The sequence below is a fragment of the Falco peregrinus genome, chromosome 2 (genome assembly GCF_023634155.1).
Source record: "Falco peregrinus isolate bFalPer1 chromosome 2, bFalPer1.pri, whole genome shotgun sequence".
Taxonomy (NCBI): Eukaryota; Metazoa; Chordata; class Aves; order Falconiformes; family Falconidae; genus Falco; species Falco peregrinus.
In genome coordinates, this window is record NC_073722.1 from 109,777,971 (window position 1) to 109,802,146 (window position 24,176).

Genomic DNA, 24,176 nt, shown 5'->3' on the forward strand with positions numbered 1-24,176 from the left:
CTGGGCAGATCTAGCAGTAGTTACGCAATAGCTGCAGTATGTGAATGACTCTGGATGCTTGCTTCCCCTTGCCTGGGTTAGCTGTTTTTCCAGTGTTGCAAACTGTCACTTGTCTGGATTCTTCAGAGAATTTCTCACAAGCCACTTTTTGGAGCAGCATGATTTCAAGTGCCAGGGGAGATCCTGGGGTTAGCTGACAGGAGAGGACTTGGAAACAGTTTGCTTAAAGTAGATTTTACAGTCTAAAGCAGTCTCAGCGTGGGGGAGATGTTACTGCGCCTGGTTAATCACATCCAATTTGGATTTTGTTGGTCACCAGAACATTCTTGCTGCATACATCTCAGTGTAGGAGAGAGAGGTCAACTTTGTTCGTTTGATAATAGGCTTTTTATTGCTATTTCTGTGATTCGGGAACTTCCTATACATTATAAGGGCTCTGAACGTTGTCTGCTGTATTGATTCCCAGTTTAATGCTGCTTCTGTAGTTGTAGCCAGCACTAAATGCAAAATTTGACATGGCTTTTTGGGAAACAATTCTCCTGCTGCAGATTGGCACTGAGCTAAGGGCTGGCACAGTGCAGATCTTCAATGCAGAAATAGGGAAGCAGGCTGCTCTTCCAAGAATCCTTTTTATTCTGACACTTTCAAAACAAGTCTTCTGGCTTATTCTCCCAGAGTCCAATAAAGGTTTTTCGCAATTCTTTAAAAACAACACTTTAAAAATAGTAATCCTGATGTGGTTCTGTAGGAAATAAAGCTATTATGATTAATGACTCTAAATACTAGTTTTAGCAGCATGGAGTTTTTTTTTTTTAGTCCTGAGATGTTTTCTATTGGTGGTATGTTACAATATAAATGGCACGAATCACCTAATTACCAAAAGAAGATGACTCAGGGTGACTCGTTGGGAATCGTTGGGAAAGTCATGCCTCTGTACATCTTGGGGAGATCTGTCTGCTGCTGTGGAGGGCCAGCAGGCAGCAGGCTCTGGTGGAGCCAGGGGCACTAGGTGGAGAGCTCGGTGGGGACCATGCCACCATTGCCATCTTCACCCGATGCTCTGCCTCGTGATTTGGTTTCAGTTCACTTCTGGCGAGTGGATTGCAACAGATGCAGCTGAGGCAAACAAAACTCCGCTTAGAATCAAAGTCTATCAAAAAGCCTTGCGCGAGAAGCGGGTGATAAACGTCCCTCCTGTGTGTATGGTCCGTTATGTCTGTAGTGGTGGGGGATGAATGGAAGCAAATTCCTTACAGGTCAAAAGTGCAGACCCAGCTTCAGCTTTTTGCATTTGCTTGTGGTTTTGTTTCTGAAATGTGGATCTCTGCTCGCTCGCTGCTAGAGCCAAGTGGAGCAACTGCTGAAAAGGTTTGCATGGGTGGCAGGGCTGCGGAGCGGCACAAACAGGAAGCGCAAGGTACAATAGGAATGTTTTGTGAGCGGAGGTCACACAGGAGTTGGAATTTTTTCAGAACTCTGATATGTGGGTTTGTCCTTTCTTCCTAGGGAGTTCTGTAGCATCGTGGAAGAGAGCACAGCAATATTTTCAGGCTATGAAAAAGAACAAAACCCTGCCTTTAAGGAGAAGTGGATTGGAAAGACAGTGTTCTTATTGACAGGGCTGGCTTTAGAGAGCCCGTTGGAGTTTATCTGGGCTCGAGGGTTCAGTGTCTGGCTTTTGTCCTGAATTGGTTCCAGGGTTTGGCTTTGGCAAGGGGTCACATTCTGGCCTCCCAAAAGTGTGGTACTTTGCTGCTGAAGTGAGTCGTGTTTTAACCCTATCTGAAGATTTAACATGCAGACGCCTTGTGTGACAATAAGCCCACTAGCTTTTTTTTTTTAAAAAAAAAAAAAAAGAAAAGAAATTGTTTATGTCAATAGTTTTACAACTCTCACAAATAAAAAGAAAAACCTTTTCCTGCCAGGACTACAGAAAACTTTTTAAAATCAAACTTAATTCCTTTTAGTTGTCTGGTTCCAGGAGTTGAGCTTGTAAGGAGACTCGTAAAATTACTGTAGCTCATCTAAAGAAGAAAAGCTCACAGAACAGGGCTTACTCCACTTACGTGAAGCAGACAGAATAATTTGGAAATTCACAGAACCTACTCTCATCTTTTTTCTCCATTTATTTACTAGTGACTTGAATACAGAGGTGTTTTCGTGGTGATTGTCAGCTCCAGGTGACAAGCTGAAAAACAAAAAATCCAGTTTTGCTCTTTCCATGTGGATCATTCAAAATAAGTGTGAGGAACTCGGAAAACTATGGGTTCTGTGTGTAAAGGAAGAAGTGAGAAACAAAAGCTGAGCTGCCTCAGCCAGGTGGGAGGGTGCAGCAGTGCTCCCCTTCCCAGCACTGAATTATTTTTAAGTGAGGTGTACATTTCCAGTCCATACTGTTCTTCAATTGACATGTAAACTTGCAAGCCTAAAACAAATGAAATTTAAAAATGTTTTTTGTTATTATCTGTGCTCGGATTACTGCTCTTGACTTGTTAAGAGAGTTGAAAGAAAAATGCATGGTGGGCACAGGAGACAGAAATTAATTCTGAAATCAGTTGGGATGGATCCTGTTTGTGTGAGGGTTGTTTGTGACTCTTACTCTCTCACTTGTGTTTCCTTCATGCCTTTAAACCTACTTCCTCCAGCTGTCCTAAGCTTTCTGCAATGAACTAGAACATCCTGGAATACTTGAATCAACATATAACTTTAAAAAAAAAAAATATCACTTTTGCTAACCATCTCTTGACAGGAACTCATGCTTCCAACTCACGTGGGCTCTGTTCTGCTTGAAACTGCAGCATTGATATGAATAATGCACTGTGATCCACTGGAAGGGTCCAATGAATTAAGCTGGACGCCGCTGCCAGATGAGTTGTGTAACCTGGGTGTTTCTTAAATCTTCTGGTGGCTTGCTTGCACTAAAAGATCTGAGATGAAAATTGTGGGGTTTTTTTCCAAGACAGAACTATTCATTTGGAGTCTTAGTCCCTCTAAGTGCACCCATTGTTGTTGTATGTGTCGGATACCGATAGATACCTGCAGAGAATACGACCAACACCTGTGGTTTAGGTTACGCTGTGGAAGAAGGGTCCCTCCAACGGCTGTGGCTCTGGCTGGGGACCGTGCACTGAGCCCCCAGCCCCCAGCCTGGCACGTTCACAGGAGCTGGAAGCGCTGGTGGTTTAGGTTCTGGGGGGCACAATCCTGGCAACTGCCAAGCAGACACCGGCGGCCCTGCTGCCCTGCTCCGAGGGTGGTGAGCTCTGCCGTAGGGGCTGGTGGGACAGCTGGAAGCAATAACCTCCCACATAGCCCCACGGAGGATTGCCGGACCTCATGAGTCAGCGCCCGGGATGGTGTGGCTGCAAGTGCCATTTATGGCTCCTGCGCTGCTGGAAGTGGTGGACATCAGAGCCTGCGGGGTTTATCTAAAGTTGGAACTGTGGCAATGAACAGCTCGTGTGAAGTGCCCCTGTCTGTGCAGGATTAGCTACCTTACTTCGACTGTTCAGAAGTCCGCAAAATATCGGCGTCATGTTAATATTTAAGCTATGTGTAGTGATTTGAACTTGCATCAAGCTGAGGAGTTAGTAAGGTGATGGGTACACTCTTCTCCTCCTTTCGAAGGCTGATGGACTTTACCTTTTAAATGCTGGCACCTTGTTTTCATTATCTGCTTTTGACTTCCTCGTCCCTGGTTCTCTCTCTCATAACTCTACCAGGAGGTCACGTTATGCTTTCTCCTCGTTTGATCCCTTGGAGTTTCTGCTTGCTTTTTTTTTATGCATAGCCTGCACTTTGTGCTTTTCATGTCACTGCTTCCTTGAACAGGTTTTAAATAATGGTAATAGTGCAAGACAATCTCTAATTGGAGATGTTCAAGCCAGTCGTCACTACTCGTGTCAATTTGAATAGATGCTGTGATTTATTCTTCAGAATTAATAAGCGGGTGGCTAGGGAAGGATAAGGAGGGAATGCTGACAGATTATATCTGTATTCTGTCAGCACCGGAGCGTAAACTTGGATTCTTTCATTTGTGCCTTTCCCTGACATGAGTCTCTCTGCTCCTATAGAAAGTAGCATGGGTACAGCCTTAAAAAACATCTGCTTTTCATGTTACTCCTCAAAGTAGCAGCGTGGCCCTGTTATGTATGCAGTGGTACCGCGTGCCTGTTCCCTGGGTGGTTCTAGTTCAGTCATATTCAGAGCTTGGGGCTCACCATTTGGAATTTCTATCAGCTCTGCGCTGGGGGGCAAGGCTTGATTGAAGTGGGAATAGAAACTTGCTAACAAACACGTGATTGTAAAATTAATACATTGCTTGAAATGCCATGACAATGTGCTAAAACTAGCCCTGCCTAACTACTTGATGGATGTCTGTGTCACTTGAGGATGCTCTAGGTATGGGATCCTTCTTCGTTCTCAGCCCCCTACTACAGCCAGCACTGCATACCAGACATTATATAGAATCACGAGACGTTTTAATCTTGTAGCACAGACAGACAGACTGAATTGACATATTTACTAGCCACCTCCAGATCAAGCTTTTCTGTTCTTAATCACAGAGCAGTTTTCTTTGTGGGTAGTTGTCCACTGCTCTTGAAGATAAAAAAGATGCTGTAACATGGTGTTACTTTCTTGAGAGGTGTAATGACTTCATAGATAAGTATGAGATGAGTCGCAGCCTGGGGCAAGGCTTGAAGGATGTTTCCCATGAGAAGCAAGCTTTTGTTTTTCCAATTTATCTTAATCAAATATAGCATGACATGTTTCCCCCCTGTGGAAGGGCCGAGTCTTGAACCCAGTACGAACAGCAGTGTATCCATGGAGGAAAACAGATTTTTAGTGCATTAAGTTCAGCAATGAGTTCAGTGTAATATTTTTCTTGCTGGCAGACATATCGCTTTTCTTTGAGAAATGTTTCTAAATTAGAGCCAGTCTAAAATTATATCTTCCCCCAAAATAAAAAGGTTAAAATTAGATGTAGTTGGTGTGCTTGTATCACTTCAGCAGGGTGGCTGTGCTGTGAAGGGGCATGTGAGAAACCAACACTTGATGTGGAGTTTGTTTATAGCTTTGTGTTCATAGTCTGGGTGCTCAGAATGATTAATAATGTGAAAATATTATTCATTTTGGATATTCAGTCACTTATGGTAAAGATTTTTCTGTTGTAAGAATTATACATATCAGCATATTTTTAAGGGGTTTAACTTCTTGATTTTTTTTTACGTGTGCTTGTCGTCTCTTTCTACTTGCACTGATGAATTTTCAGGCATAATTTATAGATTAAAAGATTATACTTTCTAGAAATTTCATACTACAGTATTTAAAATAACACTTCTAAGGATTAGCAGTGTCTATTCTAACTTGGCTGCCTTCAGTCACTGAACTAAAACTTCTCTGAAGGCCTGTGAGTTCAGGAGTTCGTTACCTTCTGCGAGACATCGGGGTCGTATAGATAGGGATTTCCAAACTCCCCTAAATTACTATTGCTAAAAAACAGATTTATGTTGAGTTGATCTTGATGACCAGATCTTGTCTTGTTTGATTTGTAAATTGTACAGATATTTCTAACAAATCGCATTCCAGCCTAACCACGGGCTCCTTCTGGTCATCGGTAGTGGCAAGCAAATGTTTCTCACTTGAGCCAGCAGAAGGTCTCTCAATTTCCTCTCTGTTAGCTCTTGTTAGTGCCTCCTGCAATTTAAAAGGTGGGGGGGGAGGGGGGGGGGGGAGGAGGGGTGAATCGTTGGAAGAAGACGAGGGAAAGACAGTTGGTGTTCAGGATCTTACATGCCTTGACTTTCAGCGACTCTTCCTGGTTTGGCAAGCAACGTGTCTACTGAATTGCCTGGGTTTAATATTTGTTGTCTGGTATGACAAGGTTTGAAGTAGTTTTGCAAATGCCCTTTTCAAAGGCAGAGCTGCACTTGGACTCGAGGAGGGATATCTTCCAGGTTTTCCTAAAGTGTTGAAATAAACTGAGCTATTGCAGAGAGGCAAAACGCTGAGTATTTACTGCAGCCCCATGCAGAGAACTGGGAGGAAAGGGTGGAGGAGGTATTATTTGTGAAGAGGATTAAAAAATTGTATGAGAATTAATCCTTCTGGCATGGGGAGGAGTACAGAGAAAACATCTGAGTGTATAGTGACTGAGATTCTCCAAAGGTGACACCTAAAGCCCATTTGAAGCTGGCTCCCTGTTCCATTCAGAGTTCAACCATCACTTTGCTAGACAGAAAGCAAAAGGGCACCTCTGTTAAGAAACACCAGTGACCCTCCCGCTCTTCCTCCCACCCCATTGCAGCCATGGTCCTGTTTAGGCAACCATTGTTTTGAGGAGCTTGGTAACCAGGCGTTGTGGAAGTATAACGCTCTGGGTAAGCTTTCAGGGCTGAGCTAGAACAAAAGCAGATGTCGGAGAAGTTGCACGCGGCCTGCCAAGCTTGGGAGCCCTTGTCCGTCTGACTAGCAGGGCAGCTGGGCTCCGCTGCCAGGGGAGGACATGGGATTGTTCTCCTTTCCCTTGGCTCGCTCAGACTAACAGTACTCCACACTTCATCACTCTAAATGAACCGTTTATACTTTATTTCTTATTCCAGTTAAAATGTGGCTTCTGTGGGTTCCATAACTCCAACTTTTTTCCATTATAGAATTGTGTACATTGCAGTGGAAGGGTTACGTTCAATTGGCGTAGCCTTCAGGTGGCTCGTTGGCCACTTACAGCTGCTTTGTGAAAGGCCTTTTTTTTTTTCTTTCCATCGGCTACTTGTAAATTTTTTCCTGTTGGAGCCATTTGTGGAGGCTGGGAGAGCTCCCTTAACAGGAGCCAATGTTTTGAGACCTTCATGCCATTTCAAGGATGGCAGCTCTGTTGAGAGAAGCTGCTCATGGTAAGAGCCTCGTGGAGCCGTCTCCCACTAGCATTTTGGCATTGCTTGCTCTCCCGAGGTTGGGCAGCCACCTTCGCTGCAGTTCGAGATGAAACGCTACTAATGCCAGCACTGAAACCTTGCAAGGGCATGGGGACCTCGTATAGTAGTGATTAAATTGGTCTTTTGCTATTAGAAAACTGAAACCAACAGTCTGCCGCCGCAGCTGGCTGTAGTCACACTGTAGTGCGGTATGTCTTCTGAATTTTGTGGAACTGAAAACCGTACTTCTTGATTGACGCACTGTATCTCACTGCCTTGGCAACAACCTGACCCTTGTTCTCAAGGGAAGGTAGGAAATGGTCATTTACAACTCAAGGGGGGGGGGGGGGGGGAGGGGGATTTCCTCCATGCAAATTTGTTATTCAGGAGAATTTTATTGCAAATTTCTGCAGGTGAAAACCATTAATTTAAGGAAGATGGCCTGAGACCCTTTTTTTTCCCCCAAGGGAGCCGTCGGGGGGTGGGGGGGGGTGGGGGGTGGGGTGGGGTGTGTGCAAGCAAGGGATGGGATTGAAGTCCCTGAATGTCAGAGTACGGTGGAGAAAGAGGTTCCCAGGTTTGCCATGAGTGTACTTTATAATTCTAGGAAAGTTTCAACTCTCTCCTTGCATTTGTTTAGATATGAAGCTGCTGGGGACAGGGATGATCTTGTGACAAGTACCAACAAGGAGCTCATTGCCACTGGGGCAGACCTATAGAGATGTCGATAGTATACATTATTAGTCACTGGTTCATTCATCCGTTCTTTATTCTCCCTTCCATATCAAAGTCACGCTCGTGTATCAATTTCTGGATCCCCGCTTTTTCAGTTCTGCTTCAATGAACTTTTTTTCTTTTTTTTTTTGTGAGCGGGACTGTGTCTCGTTTTTCATTTCGGGAAGCTACACCTATGTGTTCACATAGTCTGAAGTATGCCAGAGCACTTTGAATTAGTCTCCTGTAAAGTAACAAGGAATAAATAATTTGCTTGGTGTCAGAGCAGCTTGCCCTTTACCAGTTGCTTGCCAGAAGAATGGGTTTGTTTTCAATTGGTTACGTATGACAACAGTAGTTGGAGCTGTCATACAGAAAAATATAACCGGCGTGGGTTTTTTTCAACATCCTTATTTCACTGCCTCTAAAAAAATGACCTTATCGATGTAATTGTGCTCTGCTCTCTTCAGTGGGACCTGAAATGTTACTGAGCGAACCCGACTAAAATCTTCTTCCCAGCCAGTCTAGAAAAAGCAGCTGAGCTTCACCTTTTGTGTGAGACCTGCTGTGGAATTTCAGCCTTTAATGTGCAAATGAAGCCTGCAGGGTCCTCTGAATGTATCTCTGGCTCCTGCATTTCAAAGTGAGCTTTGGAAGCCTGGTGCAGGGGAATGGCAGTGCTGAGGTCTATTTCATTTTCCCTTGTTACCCTGTATTAAATGGAGCTTTGATTTGGTTGGGGGTATGAGGCTCCCTTCTTGGTCTAATGAAACATGACTCATTTAAAGGAAAAAAAAAGTAGAATATTGTTGACAATGTTTCCCAGCATGATGTCAAGATCCATCACATAATAAATAGCAGAAGTTAAGGTGTTTGCAATTTGTTCTGCACCTGAAGAAAGGTTTAAGTTTTATTTAAATCTGTGCTTTTATGGTAAGACTTTAGTTGAACTCAGTAGTTTTCTGTTTTTCCTCCCCCTCCCTATTTTTTTCCCCTCCTCCTTCCCTGGACAGTGTTTCCCTGACCTTTTGCCAAGTGATTTCTTTTTTAATTACAACATCTAGTGTTCAGGCCATAGATGATTTGAATTGCTTCTCACTTGTTTTGTATTAAAATAATGGCAATTCTTTCAGGTTTTTTGCATATGTAGCAGTTCAGTTCTTGAATAGATCTTTATACCAGTTGTATTTGGAGGTCTCTCCAAAAAAATCTTTTAATGTAAGATGGAGACTAGAAGTAATTCAATTAAATGACAAATAACATTTAAGGTTTTGGCTTATATTTCAAACCATTTTTTGCAAACAGCAGTAAGGTCACTTCCTTGTATATGCAGAAAATCTAACACAAATTAAGCAACTGTGTTTTGGAGAAAGTTCCAAAAGTTAAGAAGGTCCACTGTAAGATGTTGTAAAGTCCCAGTCGTAAAAAATAAAAATAAAAAAATGTAACAGAATTTAAATGCCTCCATCCTCTAAAAGCAACAGTAGGGAAAACACCTGCTCTAATAAAGCTGTAGGCTATAAATACCTTAAGGAGAACATTTTAAAGTTTTGAAAATTTTCCTCTTTTTTTTAAGAAGTAAAGATTCTTATTTCTCCCTGGCAACCTCAAGCTACTGTACAACGGCATGACATTTTACATATATAACATTATTAATGGCCAAAGTGAGAAACACTAGGTTTTAGCCTAGGCTCTTTGCATCAGGGACAAAAGTGGGCTTTTCATTTTAACTTTTGTTCTAACTAACCTAAAATGCATTTGAAATTACTTGTGTTTTTTCAGGGTCCACACATAGCATCGGTTACTCTTGCTGCATATGAATGTAACTCAGTTAATTTTCCTGAGCCTCCTTACCCGGATCAAATTATCTGCCCTGATGAGGAGACGACTGAAGGATCCATTTCTTTATGGGCCATCATCTCAAAAGTCAGGCTGGAGGCCTGCATGTGGGTAAGGTTTGGTTTATAAAACTTCAGCAATTTTAATTTACACACTTATTTTCTCTGTCCAGCAATACACAACAATTCCTGAATTAGCAAAGTAATGATGGCTTACACTGCCAACAGTAATGTCTGTATCTGCAATGTGAATAGTTGCCTTAGTGATCAGCCTTCCAGCCCTGGATAATGTTAATGTCCTTTGAGGAGAAGTAATAGGATGTTACTGGGCTATCTTTCTATCAACTGCAGCATCCGCTGCTTTTCTAAATGCTAGCAGAAAACATGTACTTCAAAGCCGTTGATGTAAAAGGTAAGTTTCAGAAAGGGTATCTGCATCCCAAATGATCATGCAGCTGTCAGGTCTTGCACTGCATGCAGTTAAGCAATAAATTTCAAAAATGTTGAGCCTGTATGTTGAGTGAAGTTGCAGTTATTTGTATGAAGGACTCTGGCTCTAATATAGCTGAAATGTTTTTCTGGGTTGCATCAATAGATTGGATTAAATAAGAGAGTGTTATGTTGCACATTTATGTATTTTATTTCTGTTTCTCTGCCTGTTTCCATTATGGCAAACTTTTCACTTAAAACAGGAAAAGTACGTTAGCTTTTAAGTGAATCACAGTCTTAGGAAACGCTGTCATTGGAACTTCCCTTGCATTTTCCTTCTCCCCCCACCACCTCTGACCCCCCCACAGCTTTTTATAGAAGTTTGATTTTTGGAGAATTTTGGTCAGATTAGATGGTTTTTTCATTACATGTAGATTATTTTGAATCACAGTTTACACAGACGCATCTGCTGTGAACTGCATGCCAAATGAACTTTATTTTACTACTGACTTCCTGTTCTAGCTGATGATTTTATTATGGAATTCTTGGTTGTCCAGTTCAAATGTAGAGACTGGAAATTCTGAAAATACATGGTATCTCATGTCTGCCCTTGTATTCCTTCTAATGATATGAAGAAGAAAAAAAAAAAATATTAAGGCAACTTGGGTCACTACAACTTTTTAAATTATCAGCAGCTGTGTTACTTAACAGAAATTCCAGTTAGGTTGTACGCATTGCAGACTGAAGTAATGTGTGGCAGTACCAAAGTCAAAATAGTGAGAAAGAAAGTGGACTTAAAGCCCTCTCAAGAAGCAAAGTACATCTTGCATTTCACTTTTTCTAATGAGAAGACAGAATTGCCGGAGTGCTTGATAAGTAGCTAAACATGCAAGTACTTTTAAGACTGTAAATATAAGATTTCTTTTTATTTTCTTCCTGTTCCCCCTCTGCTTAAGTTTGTTTAATGGGGACTAGAGTAATAAAAATGGCATTTACAATTAGGTTTCTAGGGTTGCAAAATAAAAATGTAGCTCAGCGTAAGCATCCATTGCTTAATCTTAAGCATGTAAAATAGCTGAACTATGATGAGAATTACGTAGTTTAGAAATGAGTTAATGGAGCTGCAAGCCCTGAAAGCTTGTATCCTTCTGAGCAGCCATGAGGGAGAACAAATGGTACTTTGGGTCTCTTGTTTGAGTTGTGTTTCTTGGTTCAGGCAAGGGAAAGGCCAAGGGAATAGGACCGAGCCGGAATGTTTGTATCCCACTTTTTCCCCTCTTTCTTTCTTCTCGCCTTCAAATTCACTGTCAGCTACCTTTTCACTGAACTCTGTCTCCACTAGATTTTCCCTTGGGAGCATCCTCTGTCTACCAGTGGTGTCTAGTGTAATGTTATGCTTTCTTGGAATGTTTCATGAGTACATAAACATTGCTTGCTAATTTCCTGTAAGCCAAATCAAGTTGGCAATTGCTGCTGCTTCTTCCAGTCTGTTTCTTTTGTCCTAATTCCAGTTCAGTTTTTATGGAAGCTGTTGAAGAAAATTATTTTTTATTCTGTCACACTCAAACCAAATGTCCACTTAACAGGAAAGTAACAATGACTTCCAGAAAGGGAAAATGCTGATTTTTGCAAATCAAAACCTTAGTTTTAAAAAATAAAATAAAATTTTCTGCTTTTAAACTAAAATCAGGAATATTAAGTTTAATTCCTAATCTGGGTGTGATTGAATGAGCTCACAAAATCTTTTTTTTTTTATGGGACCAGCAGCTTCTAATTAGATGTAAAATCTGAAGTTATGATAAATACTGGATAAATGAAAAAGAAAAGGAATTATTGGATGTATACAGATGTGCTGCTAATGCAACACATGGAGCCCTGTGAGGAATGGGTCCAACACCACCAACAGCCCGTTTCCTTTAGACTTGTAAAGTGAAATTATGTTGAAAGGCTCCAGCGTGAAATCTTGCCAATCTCCTTGATTATTTGGAGGGAGACAGGAGGGTGGTAGCAATATAAGTTTTCATGTGAAATGTTGAAAGCAGGTCGGTCCCAGTGGGGACTTTGCAGACCTCCGACTATAAAGCTGCCCAGACTAAGTATCCTGCAAGGTTTGAATGTGGGGATTTATCTGCACAAGGGATTTGATTCAGATCACAAAAACATCAGCGGCTGTTTCAGCCAACTTAAACCAGGTACGTTTTTTTCCAGAGATTAAAATCATTACTGTTCCCCTGCATGTCAGTGATAGCCCTTTTTGCTGATAATGAGTGTTATGAGGATTAAATATCACTGAATCTAAGGAATTATTGGGTGAAATGAAAATGATGAATTTTTCAATCACTGTAATAGTTGGCTCCACCAGTCCTGGCCTGCAGAAGGACTTTCAAAAACAATCTGCTAGGTGTATGCCAGTTTTCACAGCCTTCCATCCCACAGGGACGAGGAATTCAATAGTGCCCTACATTTTTAATGTGTTGCAGCTTTTTTTGTTTTTTTTACAAGAAATAAGGGGAAAGAATAAAAATGTTTAATTGCTCAGGATTAGCAGAACAGGCGGCCTGTGTCCTGACCAGGATAAAATCTGTTTAAAAGACTCTTTCTAGTAGAGTAATTTCCCAGTTTCCTTTTCTGAATGTATTTGTGTAAAAGAATTTTGATTAGCATTTGCCTTTCCAATTTGTTGTTAGTCCAAGGAATCTCCATGTAAAACTGGTATTCAAAGTGAAATGGTGAAAATGGACAGCTAATGATACAAAAAGCAGTTAAATGGTTACTGGGTTGGATCCCTTAATTGCTGCTTTTTTTTTTAATGCACTTAAAGAACGTATCTCCAGCAGACATGAAATCATATGATTTTTGTTGCACTTTTGAAATGTTTTGTAATAATGAGCATGTGACCTACCCAATTTAAAGAAAGTTCATGTCCAGTACACGCATGCAGCCCTCTTCCTCGGTTAATAAAATGAAGCCAAAGCAAATTGGCAGAGGCTGGAGAAGCAATGTGACTTTTTGTTCTTGCATCACCCTGAGAACATAACCTCAAGTTAATTTTTCTGAAACGTTGTTGCTACTGTTTTCAGGCTTATCTCCCCTTGTGCCAGAAATAGGCAGATTAATGAAGTTGAGCTTGTTGCACTGGTGTAATTTTTTTCTTCTGTGGAAAACAAGGGCATAAACATACGAGGCTGTGCGCTTTATATGCTTACACCAAGAATTTAACAGTTTGGGTAACTACAGAGAGCGGCGGCTTTTCAGACCACGACCTGTTGATTTGGAATAGCCACAGCAGCTGGAATTCTCCCTTGCTTGCAGCTGCATATAGAGCAGGAACAAAGGAAATTGAAAAGCTTTCACATTGCTTCAAAGGAGTGGAAAAGCATTTGTTACTCACTCTTGACCCTAAGAGAGAAAAGCCATCTGCATGTAGCTAAGTTTTAGCACTTTTCCAGTGTGGTGCCCGACTATTGTGCTATTACCTGTCCTATATTTAAACCATTCTGAGTTTAGTCCAAGTTCCTGTTTCATTAGCCTCTGTTTATCCATATGTTCAATCTTAGCTGTCTCTCTGGTTTTTTCCTTGGTTAAGCTAAAGTTGCAGTTACCCACAAGATGGAGATGAGTCATTTGATGTCCTGAGAAAACAAATATAATTTTCCTGTGGTGAGAAAGCAACGCTACTTTCATCTCGAGTTCTCTTGGCTTGCTTTATTCCATGTAAAGGAGAGAGAAGACTTGAGATCAGACTTTGCTTAACCTTATTTTCCTTGGTCATAGCTGTAGTAAAACTCGAGCCTGTTTTCTAATAAACACTTGCACAAGGTCTCATGACTGAACAAGTAAACTACGTGACGGCACCAGGGAGGAGTTCCCAGATCATTTTGAAGCCAGGGCTGTCACATGCCGGCGAATGTGTCTGGCATCATGCGGTGGGGTGAGATGGCAGCGCTGTGCTGAGTCAGGGATGGTGTCAGCGAGCGGGGCCCCCAGCCTGGCCGGCTCCCCAGCTGCAGCCTCCCCAGCACAGCTGGCCACCGGCTGCCAGCTCGGCTGGGCCCCAGGGATGCTCACGCCGTGGCGTTCTGACCTTGCAGACTGCAGCTTGGGAGCCGCTGGCTTGCAGCGTGGTGGTCTGCACTGAGAGAGGCTGTCTTGTGCTAAACAAGGGGAAGAGCAGCAGCATTCTGTTTGAAACAGTGAGGAATGGGACCTGGTGGGGAAAAGCAAACTTCTCAAAGCAGTGGTCTCATCAGTTCTAATAACCTGAAATGTCCACGGGACTGTGCATATCGCATGTTTCCTATTCAAGAATAAATACAAAAATAAATCCGAATTATTTTTTTCTCAGGGTGCTGGCACAGCCATTGGAGAGCTGCCCCCATATTTTATGGCCCGGGCGGCCCGACTCTCTGGTGCTGAACCTGATGATGAAGAGTATCAGGAATTTGAGGAGATGCTGGAACATGCAGAGACTGCACAAGTAAGAACAGTGCAAAACAACAGAATTAATAAAACAGAACAACTAGATGAAGTAAATAATCATTCCAACGAAATGGGAATGGGCCAAAAATCAGTCGATGTGAGTTCGCAAGGGGGATGGAAAAAGATCCTGCACTGGGTAGAGGTACCTCTGGTGATGGGAGGACAAGAACGCAGCTTGTTGAAGCACATACAGATAGCGCTGCCAAAGTGTTTGCTACAAATACTGCATTTATTTAGACTTCTAGCACAATAAAGGTAGGAAGAAAGTGGGCTAACAAACCAGTGGTCCAGTCGGTGCTACTCCGTGATTATGGCTGTTACAGCTGCCTTTAAAGCCTCCCTGGGCCAGGAGATGGTTTTTTAGTCTCAGCTCATCCCCTCGAGGTGACATTTGCCTGCCTTGCCACTAACACCCTCAGAGGCCAGTGCATGACCTATTCATCAGCCTGAGGAAACATACATTTTTTTTTTTTCCCCTCCCCTGATGTGAAGATGCAACCAAACTGCTCTGAATCCCTTTTTATTGCTCTTGTCATTTATTTTCTTGATGGATTAAATAGTGCTTGTGTTACAGCATTGTTTGCGACTGATGCTGTACATGAGTCAGATATTATGTTGATAATTTTTCATTCAGGTTTGGAGTTTGGATCCTGTTCATGAGTTAGTGATACTGTTTTAGAGGAAATCAAATGTTTTTTCCTCAAACTACTTGCCACTGAATTTTTCTTCTGTATTTTTCCTTCTTGTCCTGTTTTGTCTGCTACTAAGTTGAAACAGGTCATGAGACTGCTATTAAAAAACCAGCAGATGCTATTTACCATCCACTGATGTCTTTAAAATGTTCTGCCAGGGTATTTTCTTGGTATAAGTATATACTTTTTTTTTTCTCCTTTTCAAAAAATGGGTGAAGCTTTTCCATGAAAGAAAGTGGTTTGTCTGGAAATACTGAGTGCAATCTAGTAATTCTAACAGTAAACCCTGTGCTTCCCGAGAGCCTCCCCCTACTAGAAAGTTCCAAAGGGTTTTTCTGCTATTGTAAGTAGTAAATTCTTTAAACGTGCAGGGTGGGGATATCTTTGGTTTTTATCATCAGTCTTTGCTTTGCGAAGTAATCCCTAACTGTATAAAAATTAAGTCATGGAAAAAAAAAACCCCAAACCAAACAGTGAAACCCGCTGAATACATGACTTGCTAGCTGAAATGCTATCTGTGTTTACTGAAACTCTCCCAGCAAATTATATGCGTGTACAGTTGTGGGAGCAGCCAGAGTTGGTTTCCAGAAGGCACAGTAAGATTCTTGGGAAGAAAATTTTTGCTAGAGAGCATTTTGTCAGGACAGGCCAAAATATAGCTAGCTGTATTGACTGCCCTTAGTAAACGAATGGCATTGTGTAATTAATTAAGAAAAATTATGGTGTTATTTACCAGTACTTTTGATTTTATTTTCTTGGCAATTGAATTTGGATTGAAGCATGTTGTTTTGAGGATGGATGGCCAGGAAAAAGAAAAAATCTTTTTAAACTCCACTTGTGGTTTGGTTTCTATAAAACTCTTAACATGAGGCTTTGGCAATCGGATTAAATTGTATTGCAGTCATAAAACTGACAGTTCAGTTTTTTCCATTTGCTAATATGACTTCCTTTTTGCTTTTGGCTTCAATCGTGTTTTTGCTAGATGTCTGTGGGAGACAGGCCTGCCTTTTCCTATGACCTTTAGTAAATCCCAATCTTCAGCAGAGCTTATCACTCTTTGTTCTGTAATTGCTATTCATGAGCAGTTACAATGTCTATTTTTAAATTGCTCAATAACAATTTTTATTACCTACAGCAGCTTCTCCCACTCTCCCAAGTCGAAGCCTTATGCTTAAAACACGGGGGATGTGACAAGTGTCTCATGCCACAGAGACTACTACAAATGTTTGACGTCAAGTGACAGGAGCCTTCTTTTCAGTAGAAAGGTCTCGCTTCATCCTTGCCTTTTTGAAAGGCATGAAAATGGGTGTTGGATTTTGAAGAATAGCTTCCCCCTCTACTTCTGCTGAGCTGCTGTATGCCTACAAGGCAAAGCCAAATGCCTTGACGTTTCTGCGTGCGTGTGTTTTGTTTAGAAAGCTTGTCGCTGCTATTTCTCAAAAACAATGGTGATTTTGAGAAACAGATGAGGATCTTCTATGGTGAGAATAGACCACGAATATAATATCCAGCCTGAAGGATCTGTGAGGGTGAATGTGCCTGCTAGCTTGGCACTTTAAAAAAACAACCAAAAAAAGGATTAAACAACATAAAGGTTTAGTGCCCCATTCGGTGTTACACAGCATAAAATACTGTTTACTTTAAAGAGTCTGTTGATGGATTTTCTGTCCTAAATCTCAGACCTAAGTGACCTGTCTCCTTGAGCTACATTTGGAGAAAACTCATTAGCCTGCAGATGATGGGTAAGCCTGTTGTACTTTGCATTAGCATACTTGAGAAAAAGCCCCTCATTTTAAAGGAGCACTCACTTCTCCTTTCTCTGCGTCCTTGTGTGTGCACACCAGTTAGTCCTGGTTACATTATGGGAGTGTCTTGAGTTTCTCTTGCCTTGTGGCTGCTCTTGTTAAAATTCAGTGACTTTGCCCTGGAGGAGGAGTGTGGTTTACAAGCAGGGCTCTCTTTTTCATTTTCCCCTCGGAGCTCCACACAATGCAGAGCCCAGCACACTATAGGAACAGAGCAACTGGGTCTGATTCGTTAAGGCAGTATTTAAAAATTATGAATATTTGAAATGGTACCTCAGTTGCTGTTAATTCTTTTCCAGATGAATTCCAGAGCAAAGGAGTTGTGGGGTTTTTTTATCAGAGCTCCCCATTTAGCCACTGGGAGTATCTCCAGTGCTGCCGTGCAAACCAACCTCTCAATTAGGGGAAGTGAATCTACTACTTAGTGCTGGGGCAGCACATTGGTAATAATACGGTGCAGGCATACTTTTGTACAGTTTCATGTCTACACGCACGTGTGCAGGGACTCTCTTTTGCCCGTTTAATAGTTGCTGGTTGTTAAGCATTCTCATCTTGTTGCTGTCATGGGGAAACACTTAAAGCTGATGGGGGTTTCTGGTGAAAATGAAGCGTTTAATGCCAGCTTCCCTCAAGGTACTTTGTGATAATGCATAATGCGTGGGCCCTTGCTGTAGCATGGTACTGCTTGCTAAGAGGAGAAAGTACTAATATCTTTGCTGTGTATCTAATCGTTAATGGCTCTAAGTGTTTGGATTCATTAAGTGGCATATTCTTAAGAACTAATGATTTACACATCGGGCTTTGCTTCTGTGCAGCGTTGCTGCAGCCAAATTTCCATGTAAAAATATTTGCTAGTTGCCTATGTTACTATCTGCCAGGGCTGTTTGTTTATATTCCAAACTGTGCCCTCCCTCTGAAGGAGTACAAGCTTGAAAAAGGGTTAAATCGATCTAAATGCTGAGGTGCAGCAGGACTGGTTTGTAAATGATCGAGTGCCATCTGCACACTGACTGTCAGTTGTTGCTGGGACCTGTTTTTGACTCCACTGAACCTTTACTGGTTGTGGTTTGTCTGGCCATCACATGACTTCTCTGAAAATTCCCCCTCCCCTCCATTTCCAGTAAACTGTTTGAACTGGAGTGACTCAGACTGAAACCAGCTTCCCTGTAACCACAGGGCTTGTTAAAGAATTTGTCAACGTGGACTCAAGAGGGTTTGTATTAAGCTAAGCTGCAACTGCTCGGGTTTGCATTGCGTCAGGAGTTCCACCGAACAACTTCCTGCTCCGAGAGTCGCCTTCTTGTCTGCAAGGAGTTAAACTGGTGAACTTTTGCAATAGTGACAGTTAGACGGGTGTTAAATCCATCTTTCCAGCCTTTCTGAAGGGTCTGCTGCCTTGAGCTGGGTTGCTTTTCTGCATCTTCATGTGGGGTTTCTCTTTGCAGAAGCAGAACAAAGTACGCTACCACACCCAGCCATGGTTACTCGAGAACCCAGCACTGTGTTCTGACATGACACTGTGACTTCACTCAAATGGAATGATTAGGTTCAACTAGTAAGCAAAATGTTACTTAATTAGCAGTTTAAAAGAAGGTGGCCCAATTAAAAATGGATCTCTCCTGTGATTAAATTAACAGCTAGTATCTGATAAGTTCCTGCTTGAAAAGAATTCCCTGGCTGCTGGCTTGTTTAATCCAAAGGTTTTCAGGGTATTTGGGACAAGAAATAAGAAGTTCCAGCAGACCACAGGCAGGGTTTTATAAAGCAGTTATCATAAAAATGGAAGTGGCAGAGTCACATACAATAACTGGAACAGCTTTACTTTTTTTTTTTCTTCTTTCCCAGAAATAACTTGTTTAAACCCAACATCCAATTCCATTTGTAATTTCTCTTGCTCAGTCTTCCAGTCACCCCCTTCCCTCTCCGGCTTCCTCACAGGATCAGTTGTGCGGTACAAGGAGATTGCTGGTGTTTGGTCTGAGCTGCCTGATGGGTGGCCACCAGGAGGCTTGTCTTCACCCACTGCATTCCTGAAGTTTGATTGCCTGGCTTTGTTAATAGATGTAGGGGAGGTATCTTACCTCTTTTAATTAATTAAATGGAAATCCAAAACTAATCAAACCTTGAAGCTTTGCTTTAGAAACTTGCTGTGAATGCTTGATAGTGAGATGGCAGACTGACAGTGAACAGATGGTGACATGTGGTGGTTTTTTTTCCACAGAGGGTGTGTGAAGCAGTGAATGTACTAAGGAACAGCTTAGTTTTAAATTGTTCTCCAAAATTCCTGAGTTGAAATAAGCTTTGGAACGAGTCAATGAAAGCTTTAGATAAGGGAACTCCTTATAGAAGCCTTCCTGAGAGCAGAGGTAGCAAAGAGTTAATACAGGCAGAGGATGGACAATAGGAGCTATGAGTAACAACTGTGTAAGCCACCTCCTTGCTGGATTTCTTTGGACACTGGCAAGAGAATAGGGCAGTCTTGTGCCTGCATTGTTCTATTCATTTGCACACCTGCTTACAGATAAGGAAAAAACAGCAATGAGCATTACATTGCATTTGCTAATGGTAACAGAGAGATGACTTTTTCACATTCTTCTTTCAACGGCTCTTTGTGATAAGATCTGTTCCCTAAAACTCCTTTACTTGGCCCTCTGTCATTTTAATGTTTAGCAAGTAAGCATGTACATCAGAAATTAGCCACTGGAAAAATCTGGATTACTTTGCAATATTTTTGCTCAATATTAGGATACTAGCTCAGATGAATTTTTTCAGTAACAAATCTCGAACTTTACAACAGAAAGTAGCCTTTTCAGAAAGGATGCCACCAAGTTTACTGGAAATCTTGCAAGCTACATTTGCACCATCGTTGTGGAGCAGCACTTAGTCAAACTCTGCCATTGGATTTGCATGTTCTATGTGTGTTGGGAATGCTCAATGCAAGTTTCTAAGGGAAAAACTTGGTCCTAAATACTTGGGATTTCACTTCCCGCTATTCTGAGAAAGACCAATAAAAGATCAAAAGTTTGGATCAGATAAACCGCTTCAAAAATATTTTTTCAGGGGCAGCCTTCAATAACTGATAGAAATTAATTATGGTATCGTAATCAAGAAAATGGATACTTTTTTTTTTTTTGCCTCTGCTCCAGACACTGTTTAAATATCTGTGTTGTACAAGAGTCTGGTATGCAGACCACTTCTCTAAGCTGTCTGGGAACCTCTGCTACTTCCGAGGGAGAACAAGCGAGAGGTATGCTTAGCGCTGCACATCTGCTGGCTAGGCTGAGTAGGAAGCCTTGTGTGTGCAAAAGGATTCGTCAGCTGTGTTAAAGTTGTTCACTTTTATCCTACAAATTATTTTTCTGTGCGTGGGTTTTCTTCCTGAATTTATTTCTAAGTTCTTTGTGGAGGGACAGTGTATTTTTTTTTTTTTTTCAGTGCTGGTGATTTTGGCTCTGATTTGTCAGAGATTGATAAGGGTCAGTCTACTTGTCTGGTTATCAGAAATTCCTTCCTTTCTCGATGATAGTAGCTAAAGCAAAGCAGTAACTTGCTTCATTCCAGCAAGCATGAGCCCTTCCTTGTAACGTCTGGCTCTTAAACCACCCAAAAATAGAACTTGATAATTTGTAATGGATTAAAAGAAACTGACAATGTCCTGGCATTGCTCGTCACGCCAGCATAACTAGATGGGCAGCCCTGTGGCCACACACAATAACTAATTGCAGTTGTAGCTTTGAGATAAATGAGCACTCCACCGTGCAGCTGCAGTGGTATTTCAGGCAGCCGGCACACCAGTGGAGGCAATACCAGTGCACACGTTCAACTGTAGAAGCAAAAGCTGTGGAGGTCAATGGGAACCAGAGGGACAGGTTGTTGCTTTACTTCATTCTTCTCTCTGTAGGTGGCTGCTAGTATCTCCTTATGGAATCGCAGAAAAATTCATCTGGACAGGGACCTGAAGCAGTTTCTAGTCCCAGCTGTTTTGTTCAGAGCAGTGTCATCTGTGAGATCAGCTCAGGTTCTCGGGGCATTGTCAAGTGTGGTCTTGAAGCCCTCCAAGACCGGAGGCTGCACAGCCCCTCTAGGTTATCTCTTCCAAGCTGGACTGTCCTAACGGCCTTGCTGCTTCCCTGACATGCCAAACTGACAGCTCGCTTCCATGAAATAGATTGCAGGATCTGCTCACTGCCAGATCTCCAACGAGATGTGAAGAGAAAGTAGTTCTTTAGCAAGCAAAGAAATAATATGTTTTATTTCACATTTTCATGCACCACTGTGGAATTGCAAAGTGTCAAGGGGACATGTTGCTTCATGCTACTGCACAGGCGTGAACTGAGGAGCAGAGATGGCAGGGGATGTGGCTGAAAGGGCTACTGCTGTACAGGACAGATCTGATAAGACTGAAAGGACGTGCTCCTTCCTCTTCCTTCAGACGGTTTCCTTTAATTGTGTCTTATTCTTTACAAAATTTCTTACAGTGTGAAGCAAAAGGACTTCTTATGTTAAAGTCTGAGAGTTTCAGTTCTAGTTGTGGAAAATGCTGGCATTGAGAGTGCTTACTAAGTCATTGAGATCTGTAATCTGTGTTCAGTTTGGTACGTCGCTTCCAAACTTGTGTATGGTGCTGGATTGTAAGAGTCTAAAATCTTGAAACTAAAGCACCTGGGATAGAGTTTATTATGAAAAAGCATTTGCTGTTGCTTCCCCCAAGGTCTAGGGGAGAGTGAGAAGTGAGGGAAGTAAAATGTTCTTCCATTTACAGTTAGTTAATGAAATTAAGGAAATGCCTACAAGTTCCTAATGCTAATAGTTTAATCTGGAGCTGGTTGACTGAGATCCTGCTCATGTTAACGGGAGGTCTTACTTATGTATAATGAATTGGGAGTTTCACACTTTTGCTCCACAACGGGTTCAAATAAAATGACCAGGAAAGCAAAGCTTGCTGTGGGAACGAATGCTGCATTCTGTTAGGCTCTGCTCACATACAGCTTGCAAAAGGTTCAGCTCTGCACCCGGCTCCATCTATGGCTTTGTAAGTCTTTGTCTTCTAACAGCGGTTTTAAAATCTGATTATGAGGACAATAGGTTTAACTGTATTTTCTATGGAAAAACTTCAGTTTTTCTGGCACAAGAACTAGTTGTAGTTACTCATATGTCTGAGTTTACAAAGTCCCACAGATGAGCATCTTTCCAATTATCTTTGTGGATTGCAGCGTCACCCCTTAACATGCAGCCAGCCTCAAGAATTTGAGCACAAACAGATGTGGAAATAAATCTGTGCAGTCCTTTAACAATCTATATTCGGTATTCTTGCCCTAGGAAAGGCTAGTAGAAGAATTCACCTGTGTATTTGATTTCTTGTTGACTTGGGATCGGTATGTAGTACCTACTGTATGTTCATCCTTGCCTACAAATATTCTGAATAATGGTTTGAAATCTTACTAGCTTGAAGTCCTCGGGTCTCTGACGCGATCTGTTTAATAAGGTTTTGTAGGTACTGCTCTCTTGTCTTTCCACAGTTCTTTGGTAAAGCCTGTGATGTCAAGGGCCTTGTTTCACTGCTGTTCAGTCGTCTTCATATTGTACTTTTTAAAACTGTGTTTTCATTGTCAATGTGGACCGCTTGTCACTTTCCCATATGATTACCCTGTTCCTTTTCCAGTATTTAGTGTCTCAGAACACCCAGAGGTCTTGTGAAGTGAAATTTACCTCCCTCTCCAGCTTAGAATTTTAGCCAGTCCTCTTAATCTGGAATGCCTGTCCTATGCCTATTGTATGTAAATAACTTTTTATCAAACTTTGTTACTTGCTTAGATCTGCCACCTTCCCTTAGCTGCTTTCAGCAATCCTTAAAAACCTCTTTTAACTTTGTCTTTTGACAGCTCGGTTTCCAAGACAGGGCCTTTCTTTCCCGGAGTTTCAAGTGATAAGTAAGTTTAAACCGTACCTCACACACCCTCTTCTACCCAGGCATCAAGCTGGAAATATCCCCTTTTAGTTTGCCCCTTGTTTGTGTTAAGCTGGAAGGATTTTTGAGAAAGCTAGAACAGAGATCCACAGCCCTTTCCATTGGCGTTGTGATGTTGAGAGTCACCGCAGCTGATGGAGTGGGAGATCAGTACCACCGTGAACCACTGTCAAAATATTCCTGCTTGCAACTTACTGGAACCTTACTCATGAGATCTGTTACCTTTGATGTCTTGCAGGAGAGGTATGAAATGGTTTCTTTGGTCACTGAGTAATGAACTACTCACAGTGATAGGCAGTGACTATCGGCTCTATCTTGATCTCTGTTCTCCTCATCTTAACCCCGGGTTACTGTGTTGATTGTTAAACGTCATTGCTGATCTGCTCTCTGAGCGTGGAGGTATGTTGTAACCTCTCAGCCTGTAGGTAGCTCTCTGACTTCTTTAAAACTGCTCTTCTGCAGTTAATACGTTATTTCAATGAGTTAATAATTCTTCCCAGTCCTCTGAAATTCTAGAGTTCATTGCCTAACCACAAGTGGTCATTCTCCCATAAGTTGTGTTTGATTCCATTGTGCTGTAATAGAAAGCCAGAAGAAACAAAATATTGTGCAGCTCATTTTTAACATAACTCAGATTTTTACATAAAAAGGAGCACTGTCTTTGTAGGCAGCTTTTTAAATGTTAAGGAATTTATAATTTTAATAATCTGAGGCAGTAGCTTCATACATCATCTTCAATCTTTGGGGAAAAAAGTTCTCTTCAGATTATTATTTTGATAATTAGACTTTCTAGTAAGAACGTATTACAGGAATTGTAGAAATCATATTTGAATCTTGAAGGATTGTCCACTGCTTCCTCACAGTCAAGTTACACACTCGCATCAGGGGAGTCTGCTGGCACTCGGATGAGTATCTGTCTCCACAGCAACCTCGGTATTCTACTTGCTTGTAGAGGACCATCAAGGTGCAGCACGTTCCATTGAGATCTCTGGTTATGCCTCTGTATTTTTGTAAACATTCATTCACGATCCTGGTTTTTGTTAAGAGTAAGAAATGCTGTATAACCCTTCCCAAACCTTCCAGAAATTTATTTTGAATTTCTTAAAGCTACCATCTGCCAGGTGATTAATATCCTGCTTGAGCAATTGCATTGATACTCCGTCACTGACTTCCACCTGATCCTACATCAAGGCACTGGCTGTTCTTGCTAGCAGGGAGTGCATGTGCTCTGAGCTTAGGATAGAATTTCGTCTCATAGATTCCTTCCCTTCTCTACCGGCCTTCCTCTCTGTGCTATATCCACCAATATACCGATATTGCCCATATATTGGTAAAGT

At 41.7% G+C, this 24,176-nt stretch overlaps 1 protein-coding gene across 6 annotated transcripts in view; it reads left to right on the top strand.

Annotated features, from left to right (window-relative positions):
• VMP1 (vacuole membrane protein 1) overlaps positions 1-24,176 on the top strand; it is a 70,870-nt gene that overhangs the window by 19,549 nt on the left and 27,145 nt on the right. For 5 of the 6 annotated variants that reach the window (XM_055796692.1, XM_055796691.1, XM_005233669.4 and 2 more), the window contains 2 exons: positions 9,411-9,578; positions 14,241-14,372. In XM_055796692.1, coding sequence (XP_055652667.1) covers positions 9,411-9,578; positions 14,241-14,372 — 300 coding nt within the window. Of the gene's footprint in view, positions 1-1,197; positions 1,369-9,410; positions 9,579-14,240; positions 14,373-24,176 lie in introns of those variants that run through there. The other variant, XM_055796693.1, reaches the window with a different exon arrangement.